This window comes from Ursus americanus, chromosome 25 (genome assembly GCF_024610735.1).
Source record: "Ursus americanus isolate L20-20 chromosome 25, mUrsAme1.1.p, whole genome shotgun sequence".
NCBI classification, from domain to species: domain Eukaryota; kingdom Metazoa; phylum Chordata; class Mammalia; order Carnivora; family Ursidae; genus Ursus; species Ursus americanus.
In genome coordinates this window covers 26,368,566-26,380,729 of record NC_142151.1, presented here as the reverse complement: position 1 = coordinate 26,380,729, position 12,164 = coordinate 26,368,566, and the positions used below count along the sequence as shown (strand labels likewise).

The 12,164-nt window shown below is 38.8% G+C and overlaps 1 protein-coding gene across 2 annotated transcripts in view; it reads right to left on the bottom strand.

Annotated features, from left to right (window-relative positions):
- Window positions 1-800: 800 nt before the first annotated feature.
- SMCO2 (single-pass membrane protein with coiled-coil domains 2) overlaps window positions 801-12,164 on the bottom strand; it is a 34,621-nt gene continuing 23,257 nt past the window's right edge. For both annotated transcript variants that reach the window (XM_087855417.1, XM_087855418.1), the window contains 2 exons: window positions 11,533-11,708; window positions 801-999 (listed from right to left, as the gene is read on the bottom strand). In XM_087855417.1, the coding sequence (XP_087711543.1) occupies window positions 801-999; window positions 11,533-11,708 (375 nt within the window). The remainder of the gene's footprint in view (window positions 1,000-11,532; window positions 11,709-12,164) is intronic.

Here is a 12,164-nt window from a genome sequence, read left to right as displayed (position 1 = left end):
CATATTGCTAAGAAAGCTTACTGTTTCCCCGTTACCTACAAAATTAAGGATAAAAATGCTCCAGTCCAGCGTTCCCAACTTCTGTATCAATTAGACTTCTTTTGGTTATAAGCAATAGAACCAACGCTGACTAACTTAAGCAGATAAAGGTATAGGCTAATTCACAAAATTGAAGTTCCAATCATTTCCCTTCTTTGTATGATTCTTCTCAAAATTCTCATTCTTAGAGAATGACTATTTCGACATATTCCCAACTGTTGTTAATAGAAAGACTGGGGACGCTGGCTGAAAGACCACCCACAATTATGCTTACCGGGTAAAGATAGTTCTTTGAAAGCAAAGTTAGGGTGTTGTTACCAAAAGGGAAAATGAATGTTAGGAGCAAAACTAAGAAATGTCCACTACTCCCAAAATATGGCCCCAATCCAATGGAAGTAAAACTGATAATGATGGGGAGAAGTTCTGGGCTTTCCTTTTTGAGGAAAATGGGGGAACAAAACAAGGAAGTTAAAGCTTGGTAATCTGAATGTTCTCAGGGTTGGAGGAGAAGAGGCTAGTGCTTTGAAGTAAATGTGCAAACAACGTGTGGAATGATTCAAGATGTAATTGTGAGTCATAAGGGTAAAGATAAACTGTTTTCATTTTTTCTGTCTGTGAATAAGCAATTTCCATATAACTACGATGTCCTTTGCCAAACACCCAGTAGTAATTTTTTAAAACTATGTTAACCACCATAATACAAGAACAGCCAGAATTTTATTAAGGAGAGAGTCAGTAGGGTAACAGTAACTTCTACATCTTTAGGAGGGTAACAAGTCTTCCACTTCCAAGTTCAGGAAAGGCGCAATGATCTCCCGTAGTTCCCACATTCTGCGGCGTCCAAGCATTGTAGGGAGCAAGCTTTCAAAGATAAATGTAGCATCAAAAAATAGTATGTAACATGAAAGTCCAGTGAAGGTGAGGACATAAAACATGATGAAAATCCTCAGTGCACGTTTCCTACAAGGAAAGAGAACATCTGTGTTAAGAACATTCTGAAGAAACCCACATTGATGAGACTCCTTGTTCCTCCGTCCAGGTAGTTCTACAACTTCAAGGAAGTAACTGAACTTCTCTTGACCTCAGTTGACATCCGCAAAAGAAGGAGCTTGGAGTGGTTGAGCACTTAAGTGCCTCCTAGGGCTGGCATTGGAATTCTAAGTTTCTTTAGCCATGAAACAATGAAACCCTGGAAATTATGAGACTCTTTCCTTTGAAATGCTCTTGTTAAACTCCAGCAGATTATTGACATCTTTACCTCACTTGTGAGGTATATGACACCGATTTGGAGAGAAATAAAGAACCAGGCAGTTCGATTTTCCTGGGGATATAAAATGCAATGTGACAAATGGAGTCTAGCTCTATCACTAGTTTTGTTCTAACACCAGATTTACCCTTTTAAAGTAATATCAGCTTTCTCAAGTCTTTAAGGACTCCTCCTTCTAGGCTGTATCTGTGAGGTATCTCATTTATTTGCTTTTAAGTCCTTGCATTATTATTTTCTAATTATAAATGCAATACATGACTAGGGTAGAAGATCTGGAAAATCCAGAAAAACACAAAGAAGGAAAGAAATGCCACAGATAATCCAGCTACTGGGAGATAATTACCATCAACAATGTATTTCAGAAAAGAAAATTCAGAGCACAGTTAAAGCTAGCTGTGGATCTATTTTGTGATCTAACTCAGTGGATACTGTAAACCTGAGCCAAGTTGCTTGGCATTATTGCCACTGGCTGTCTCTTGATCGTTACACAAATAATTGCTTCTACTTCACACATTTTTCTTAATTAAAGATTTATTTATTTATTTCAGAGAAAGAGAGAGAGATTGAGGACATGAGCAGGAGAGCCAGAGGGAGAGGGAATCTGAAGCAGACTCCGCACTGAATGTGGACCACCATGTGTGGCTCAATCCCATGACCCCAAGATCACAACCTGAGCAGGAACCAGGAGTCGGTCCCTTAACTGACTAGGCCAACCAGGTGCCCCGTCACACATTTTATTAAAGAGCCAATGTTTTGAAAAATACCCTAGTCAGAAGAAGATTTGAGGGCTGCTAAGATGAAGCAGAGGTGCCCTGCCCTTGAGAAGTGCTAAATCTAGATTTGTTTTTTCTTATGAAAAGGTAAACGACTCACTACCAAAACATAGATAGTAGTAAGCAAACACTGTTCTTCCTAAATTCCAAAACCAATCATCTTTAGAAATACCAAACTAGAACATTTTCAAAGAAACACATTTTAACATTTATTATTATTATTAGTTATTATTATTATTATTTTGCTGGGTTGTAAATTTTATTAACTGCTATCAATGGTAGAATCCTCCTTCCTGAAATGATTTTTTTATTATGTTCAATTAGCCAACATATAGTTCATCATTAGTTTTTCTTATGTAGTGTTCAACTATTCATTACTTGTGTATAACATTATTTTTTAAAGAGAAAACTAGTTCTTCTAAATTACACATAATTTGTAAAACAGAGAAATGAAAAATTTGTAATCTCATCACCCTAACATCATCAACTCAGTTTTACTTCTTTTTCTCTTTTCTTTCTTTCTTTCTTTCTTTCTTTCTTTCTTTCTTTCTTTCTTCCTTTCATTCATTCATTCTTTCTATTTTGTATTAATTGTGTAATTTTTATTTTATTTTGTTTGTTTTTCTTTTGGTTTAGAGTGTGTTTTTCCAGTTTTTTCTTCTCTTCAGTGAAAACTTTAGTTATGTTGGGTTTAGATTTATGTATTTTTATTTATTTATTTATTTATTTATCTTTTGGATTTATTTTTTGACACTACTGAATCATTTGATTTTTATTTAGAAGTCAATATAACTTAAAATATTTTTCATATTTTCTATTATAAAACAAATAAAAAAACATGTGTAATATTTATATTTTTAAAGTGCAGACATTTCTCTTTGGAAAACATCATAGCTACAAATTCAAAATAATTTCTTTCATATCACCTTGTGGAACCAAATATTAGTGTCATTAAATATTTTATTCATTTTGAATTTACCTTCTTTCAAGAATAAAAATATTCTTTTGAATTTTTACATACTGTTTATCTATTTATATGTTTCTTTTTCAAGACATGCTATGGAAAAAACCTTTACTTTTTTCCAATGTGTTCACATTACTTGTGGAAAGTCTATAAGGGAACTGAGGAGCTGGGGATTATACCAGGAAAAGCTACCTTCTGAGCCTAAAAACAGCAAAACCGATACATAATGATTGATTAAGTCTGCAAGATAAACCTCCTCAAAAAAATAATATATGAGTAAGCTTCAGTGGAACCGGTACATTTCCAGTTCTTAGACAAGATATTGGTCAAAGTCTTAGGTAGTCTTTTTTTTTATTATAATAATATTTTTTATTATATTATGTTAGTCACCATACAGTACATCGCTAGTTTTTGATGTAAAGTTCGATGATTCATTAGTTGTGTATAACACCCAGTGCACCATGCAATATGTGCCCTCCTTACTACCCATCACCAGCCTATCCCATTCCCCCATCTCCTCCCCTCTGAAACCCTGTTTGTTTCTCAGAGTCCATAATCTCTCATGCTTCATTCCCCCTTCTGATTACTCCCCCTTTCTTTATCCCTTTCTTCTTCTACCGATCTTCCTAGTTCTTATGTTCCATAGATGAAAGAAACCATATGATAATTGTCTTTCTTTGCTTGACTTATTTCACTTAGCAATATCTCCTCCAGTGCTGTCCATGTTGCAACAAATGTTGAGAAATCGTTCTTTTTGATAGCTGAGTAATATTCCATTGTATATATGGACCACATCTTCTTAATCCAGTCATCTGTTGAAGGGCATCTCGGCTCCTTCCACGATTTAGCTGTTGTGGACAATGCTGCTATGAACATTGGGGTGCATATGGCCCTTCTCTTTACTACGTCTGTATCTTTGGGGTAAATACCCAGTATTGCAATGGCTGGATCATAGAGTAGCTCAATTTTTAAATTTAAAAGGGACCTCCAGGGGCGCCTGGGTGGCACAGCGGTTAAGCGTCTGCCTTCGGTTCAGGCCGTGATCCCGGCGTTCTGGGATCGAGCCCCACATCAGGCTCCTCCGCTATGAGCCTGCTTCTTCCTCTCCCACTCCCCCTGCTTGTGTTCCCTCTCTCGCTGGCTGTCTCTATCTCTGTCAAATAAATAAATAAAATCTTTAAAAAAATAAAAAATAAAAAATAAAAAAAATAAAAATAAAAAAAAAATAAAAGGGACCTCCACACTGTTTTCCAGAATGGCTGTACCAACTTGCATTCCCACCAACAATGTAGGAGGGATCCCCTTTCTCCACATCCTCTCCAACAATTGTTGTTTCTTGCCTTGTCAATTTTTGCCATTCTAACTGGTGTAAGGTGGTATCTCAGTGTGGTTCTGATTTGAATTTGCCTGATGGCTAATGATTTTGAACATTTTTTCATGTGTCTGTTAGCCCTTTGTATGTCTTTGTTGGAAAAGTGTCTGTTCATATCTTCTGCCCATTTTATGATTTAGTTGTTTCTTGTGTATTGAGTTTGAGAAGTTCTTTGTAGATCTTGGATACCAGTCTTTTATCTGTAGTGTCATTTGCAAATATATTCTCCTATTCCGTAGGCTGCCTCTTAGTATTTTTGACTGTTTCCTTGGCTGTGCAGAAGCTTTTTAGCTTGATGAAGTCCCACAAGTTCATTTTATCTTTTGTTTCTCTTGCCTTTGGAGATGTGTCATGAAAAAGGTTGCTTTGGCTGATGTCGTAGAGGTTGCTGCCTATGTTTTCCTCTAGGATTTTGATGGATTCCTGTCTCACATCGAGGTCTTTCATCCATTTGGAGTTTATCTTTGTGTATGGTGTGAGAGAGTGGTCAAGTTTCATTCTTTTGCATGTAGCTGTCCAATTTTCCCAGCACCATTTATTGAAGAGACTGTCTTTTTTCCACTGGATGTTTTTTCCTGCTTTATCAAAGCTTAGTTGCCCAAGGAGCCGAGGGTCCATTTCTGGGTTCTCTATTCTGTTCCATTGGGATATGTGTCTGTTTTTGTGCCAGCACCATGCTATCTTTGTGATCACAGCTTTGTGGTACAACTTGAAATCCGGCATTGTGATGCCCCCAGCTTTGTTTTTCCTTTTCAACAGTTCCTTGGCGATTCGTGGCCTTTTCTGGTTCCACACAAATTTAAGGGCTGTTTGTTCCAGTTCTTTGAAAAATGTCATTAGTATTTTGATCGGGATAGCATTGGAAGTGTAGATTGCTCTGGGTAGCATGGACATTTTAACTATGTTAATTCTTCTGATCCATGAGCATAGAATATTTTTCCATCTTTTTGTGTCTTCTTCAATGTCTTTCAAGAGTGATTTGTAGTTTCTAGAATATAGATCCTTTACATCTCTGGTTAAGTTAATTCCGAGATAACATATGATTTTTGGTGCTATTGTAAATGGAATGGATTCCCTAATTTCTCTTCCTTCAGTCTCATTATTCGTGTATAGAAATGCAACTGATTTCTGAGCATTGATTTTGTATCCCGCTACATTGCTGAATTGCTCTATAAATTCTAGTAGTTTGGGGGTGGATTCTTTTGGGTTTTCCATATAGAGTATCATGTCATCTGTGAAGGGAGACATTTTGACTTCTTCTTTGCTGATTTGGATACCTTTTATCCCTTTTTGTTGTCTGATTGCTGTTGCAAGGAATTCTAGTACTATGTTGAATAATAGTGGCGAGAGTGGGCATCCTTGTCGTGTTCCTGATCTTAAGGGAAAGGTTTCCAGCTTTTCTCCATTGAGAATGATATTTGCTGTAGGCTTTTCATAGATGGTTTTTATGAGATTGAGGAATGTACCCTCTCTCCCTACACTCTGAAGAGTTTTAATCAGGAAAGGATGCTGTATTTTGTCAAATGCTTTTTCTGCATCTATTGAGAGGATCATATGATTTTTGGCTTTTTTCTTGTTGATATAATCTATCACACTGATAGATTTGTGAATGTTGAACCACCCTTGCAACCCAGGGATGATTCCCACTTGGTCATGATGGATAATCCTTTTAATGTACTGTTGGATCCTATTAGCTAGGATCTTGTTGAGAATTTTGGCATCCATATTCATCAGGGAAATCGGTCTGTAATTCTCCTTTTTGATGCGGTCTTTGCCTGGTTTGGGGATCAAGGTAATATTGGCCTCATAGAATGAGTTTGGTAGTTTTCCTTCTGTTTCTATTTTTTGAAATAGCTTTAGGAGAATAGGTATTATTTCTTCTTTGAACGTTTGGTAGAATTCCCTGGGGAATTCATCAGTCCCTGGCATTTGTTTTTTGGACGGTTTTTTTTTTTAATGATTTTTTTATTATATTATGTTAGTCACCATACAGTACATCCCCGGTTTCTGATGTAAGGCTAGGACGGTTTTTAATCACTGTTTCAATCTCTTGATAATTAATTGGCCTGTTTAAAAAATCAATTTCTTCCTGTTTCAGTCTTGGTAATTTATAGGTTTCCAGGAAGCCCTCCATCTCTTCCAGGTTGCTTCATTTATTGGCATAAAGCTGTTGATAAAAGTTTCTAATGATCCTTCCTATTTCATTGGTGTTGGTTGTGACCTCTCCCTTTTCATTCATAATTTTATTAATTTGGGTCTTTTCTCTATTCTTTTGGATAAATCTTGCCAGTGGTTTGTCTATTTGATTTATTCTTTCAAAGAACCAGCTTCTAGTTCTGTTGATCTGTTCTACTGTGCTCCTGGTTTCTAATTCATTGATCTCTGCTCTAATCTTGATCAACTGCTTTTTTGTGCATAGATTAGGCCTGTTCTTCTGTTGCTTTTCAAGCTTCTTGAGGTGAGAATATAAAAACTGCAATTTAGATTTTTCTATTCTTTTGAGTGAGGCTTGGATGGCTATGTATTTTCCCCTTAGGACTGCCTTTGCAGTATCCCTTAGGTTTTGGACCATTGTGTTTTCATTCTCGTTGGTCTCCATAAATTGTTTAAATTGATTTTTGATTTCCTGGTTTATTGAATCATTCTTGAGCAGGATGGTTCTTTGTCTCCAAGTGTTTGAGTTTCTTCCAAATTTTTCCTTGTGATTGAGTTCCAATTTCAAAGCATTGTGGTCTGAGAATATGCAGGGAATAATTTCAGTCTTTTGGTATCGGTTGAGACCTGTTTTGTGACCCAGAGCATGGTCCATTCTGGAGAATGTTCCACGGGCATTAGAATAGAATGTGTATTCTTTGGTTCTGGGGTGTAGTGTTCTCTATATATCTATGAGGTTCAACTCGTCTAGTATGGCATTCAAAGCTCTTGTTTCTTTGTTGATTCTCTGCTTAGGTGATCTATCAGTTGCTGATAGTGGAGTGTTGAGGTCCCCTACTATTAACGTATTTTTATCTATATGTCTCTTTATTCTGGTTAAGAGTTGGCTTGTGTATCTTGCTGCTACCCTGTTGGGGGCATATATATTTATAATTGTCATATCGACTTGGTGGATACATCCTTTAAGAATAATATAGTGCCCTTCTGTATCTCTAACTATAGTCTTTAGTTTAAAATCCAATCTGTCTGATATGAGAATTGCTACCCCAGCTTTCTTTTGAGGTCCATTGGCGTGAAAGATGGTATTCCATCCCTTTACTTTCAGTCTGGATGTATCTTTATGTTCAAAATGAGTCTCTTGTAGACAACAAATGGATGGGTCATGTCTTTTTATCCAATCTGCAACCCTGTGGCATTATGGGAACATTTAGGCCATTTACATTGAGAGTGATTATTGAGAGATATGATTTTAATGATGCCATGTTGCCTGTAAAGTCTTTGTTTCTATAGATTGTGAATTTCTGTTCTGTATCACTCTTGGGGCCTTTTTACTTTTATAGAACCCCCCTTAATATCTCCTGTAGGGCTGGTTTCGTGGTTACGAAATTGGTCAGTGACTGGTGATTCTGGAAGGTCTTTATCTCTCCATCAATTCTGAATGACAGCCTTGCTGGATAAAGGATCCTTGGCTGCATGTTTTTCTCTGAAAGAGCTTTAAAAATGCCCCCTCAACCCTTTCTCTCATTCCAGGTCTGTGTAGACAGGTCTGACGTAATTCTGATACCTTTGCCTTGGTACGTGAGAAATTTCTTTTCCCTGGCCGCTTTCAATACTGTATCCTTGGATCTAATAATTGCACTATGACGTGACGTGGCATAGGTTTGTCGTGGTTGAGCTTGGGAGGGGTCCTCTCTGCCTCTTGGACATGAATGCTTGTTTCCTTTGCTAGATTAGGGAAGTTTTCAGCTACAATTTGTTCAAATATCTCTTCTAGACCTCTCTCTTTCTCCACCCCCTTGGGGATGCCGATGATTCTGACATTGAAACGTTTCATTGAGTCAATAATCTCCTGTAAACTACATTCTTGAGATTGGATTTTTTTTGAGCCAGGTTTCTGTTTTAGCTTTCTCTTCTACGAACCCATCCTCCAATTTGCCGATTCATTCTTATGCCTCATTCACCCTGGCCGTCAGAGCACCTAGTTTTGACTGCATTTGATTCATAGTATTTTTAATTTCTGCCAGATTTGCTCTCATTTCCACCCTTAGAGATTCTATATTCTCGTTAATATTTTTGTTAATATTTTTTTCAAGTCTGCACATCATCTTGACCATTGTTACTCTGAACTCCATTTCTGATAATTTGGTTATATCCATATCCATTAGTTCTGTGGCAGAGGCCACAGACTCATTGTGTTTTCTTTCCTGGGGGGGATTTCTCCTTCTCGTCATTCTGATGAGGAGAGGTTGCGGGGTTGTCCAGAGCCCAAATTATTGACCAGAATCCATGCAGTGTACACTTGTTTGATAGGGACCTTAGGGATGTGGGCTTCTTGATTTTTCAGCCTGCCTTCTGGGTAAGGGGCCTGCGGCGCTGATACTCAGGCAACCCTGTTTGGGTAGAGTCTCCGTGTCGCCTGCGAGGGGGTGGGCACGCTGTGAGCCGGTATTTCCAGGCTTTTGTTCTCTGGCAGCTTTCCCTGGCGGTTTGCTGTGCCTCTTCTGAGAGTCAGAGCAGCAGTAGCCAAATCTCAGCCTCTGTGTCAGAACAGAGGGATCGCAGTCCGCTCTCCACTGAGCTCTTCTGGCCTCTTTATAACTCTGTTTCTGTCGGCGCTGCTCAACTCTGCAGCATCCCGGGTTGTGTGCCCCACACCCGGCGTCCCAGCCCTCACTTCCAGGGCCGGTGCGTCTCTGTCCTTTGTGTTTCTAACACCGCCAGCCGCCCCTGGTTCCCGCGCGCGCTCCCGAGCTCTCTGTTTCAGTGTGGTTTGCACGCACTCCGGAGCGCCGGTTTCCAGTCTGGTTCCGCACAGGTTCCCCGGCTCATGGCCTCCAGCGCCGGTCTGTGAGTCCACCCGCTCCCCTGTGCAGGTGGCTACTGCTTCCCGGGGCCCGAGCGGGCAGCTCCCTCCCCCTTCCATTTATCTTCCGATATCTGTGCGCGGATTTAGGCTCCCCGCTTCGTACCTCAATACTCAGCGCTGGAGATGTTCATTTGTAGAGATCCAGATGCATCTTCCTGCGTCTCAGGCTGGTTCCGTGGGTGTTCAGGATGGTCTGGTACCTATCCAGCTCGACTCAGGGGACCAGCTGAAAAAGGGGACCCCTACTCCTCTGCCATCTTAACTCCCTCCCAAGTCTTAGGTAGTCTTAACCAGAATATAATGAGGTGATGAAAGATGACCAACTCAACTGGATAGTAATCTGCCCACTTAACACAATCAAGTGATGATCAAAGGCATTTGCTTACTTGTTTGGTTTTGTGATGTAATTTGCATGCCATAAAATTGACCCTTTAAAGTGTATAATTCAGTGGCTTTTAGTTTATTCACAGGGTTGTATAACCATCACCATTATCTAATTCCAGGAAATTGTCATCACCCCCAAAAGAGAACCTGTATCCATGAACTCCCTATTTCCCACCACCCTAAGGCCTGGTAACTATTCATTTACTTGCTGTCTACATGGATTTTCCTATTTGGACATTGCATAGCAATGGAATCATATAGTATGTGGCCTTTTGTGTCTGACTTCTTTCACTTGGCATAATGTTCTCAAGGGTCATCCACATTGCAGCATGCATTAGTACTTTGTTCTTTTTTGTGGATGAACAATACTCCATTGTATGGATATAACACATTTTGTTTACCTATTCATTGGTTGATGGATATTTGTATTGTTTCTATTTTTATGAATAATGCTGCTATGAACATTCGTATACAAGTTTTTGTGTGGACATATATTTTCAATTCTTCTGGGTGCATACGTAGGAGTGGGTCAGACAGTGGCTCTATATTTAACATTTTCAGGAACTGCCATTTTCCAAAATGGCTGCACATTTTACAATCCCTTTAGCAATGTCTAAGGGTTCTAATTTCTCCACATCCTCTCCAATGCTTGTTATTGTCTGTCCTTTCAATTATAGTTATCTTAGAGAGGTAGAATGGTAGCTCATGATTTTGATTTACATTTCTCTAATGACCGATGGTGTTGACTATCTTTTCGTGTGTTTGTTGGCCATCTTGTATCTCTGAAGAGATGTCTATTCATGTCCTTTGCTCATTTTAAAAGTTGGATTGTTTCCCTTTCTGTTGTTGAGTTATAAGACTTCTTTATCTATTCTGGATACTAAATCCTTGATTTCCAGGCTTCTGAAAAAGTTGATTCTGACTATTTTTTTCAAGCTCTCTCTTTTGTTTTTAAGGAGGAGGAAATTTTCTGGGGTTTTTACTCCACTATTTTCATTGACATCACTCCTCACTCACTTATCAATTTAATATCTGTTAAACATGGTGAAGAGGTTTTATATTTCATGTCCCAAAATGACAAAGATGCCTGACTTCTGGAAGCTCATGGATTATTAGGAGACAGAATTTGAAATAATTCAATTGCAATAATCTGTTGTGGGTTCTGCATCAGGAGTATGTGCAAGGGAGAGTTCACACACAAGAGACGCTGTTGAACATTCTACTTGGATTGGTAGCTGGGGGTAAAGAATGAGAAAAGTTTTCTTAGAGGAGGGTACTACTCCAGGTACATATGATGGTGTGGCATCTTCTGAAAGGGATCCAAAGAGTCAGAATTTACTAGTATGTATGTCTTTAATACCATACCAGTAAACAAGGGTTTTCGAATCTGCTGAGCATGTGGGCTCCTTTGGTGGAGTTGGCTGCATCATAGCTTGCAGACACCATCTTCTAAGATTTATGAAGACATAGTTGCCTACAGCAACAATAAAGAAATCTGTATCTATGGATCTAATGCTATAGACCCACACCTAAAAATAATATGAAAACCACTATGACTCCAATAAACAAATGGACTTTTAAAGAACAAGAAGAGATCATTGATAAAGGAAGATAAAACAAATTTTTAGTCAGTCCTTGAAGAAATTCGCCATACTATGGTTCATACATTTTGGAGCCTTTGTCCAGCCCCAAAGGCCCCTTCCTCTGACTCACCACATTGTAATGCCGGCGGAAGTGTTCTGCACTAAAGGGGGTGGTAGAGCCTGAGGAAGCAGGGGCTCACTTTCTTCCACACGCATTTCTTCAGGACTCTGAGAGTCTGTTTTCCCTTCCTGCATTTGGTACGTTCTTAGCTTTGTATTCAGCAGAGTCATGTCTTTGTAAAAGTTCTGGAAAAAAAGAGCAATCCACAATCATTTAAAAAACTGATGTTAGAGTTCTGTTAGTCTTATCGTAGATGATACAGAGTGCTCTTCCTCCAGAACACCTCAGGAGCCCACATTGCCAATCACACGTGAGTCCCGTGAGGAGCCCATTGGCAAGTGCATACTCACCTAGTAGAAAGAGACTTACGCATTCACAAAATAAGGTAGCAGCATGGTAGACCCACATGCTGATCTTTAACGACTGACTTACTCATGTAGGAAGATAATTATCCTTATTTTGAATTCATCTGTTCAATTTTTTCATCTATGCAAAACATACTGACTCCCACCAGGCACTATTCTAGGATACCGTGGCTAACAAAATAGATAAGGAGTGTGCATTCTATTCCATGGACATTTTTAAACCAAATGGATAAGGAATTACATGCACATTTATAGGGGCTGGGGGAAAAGCAATAA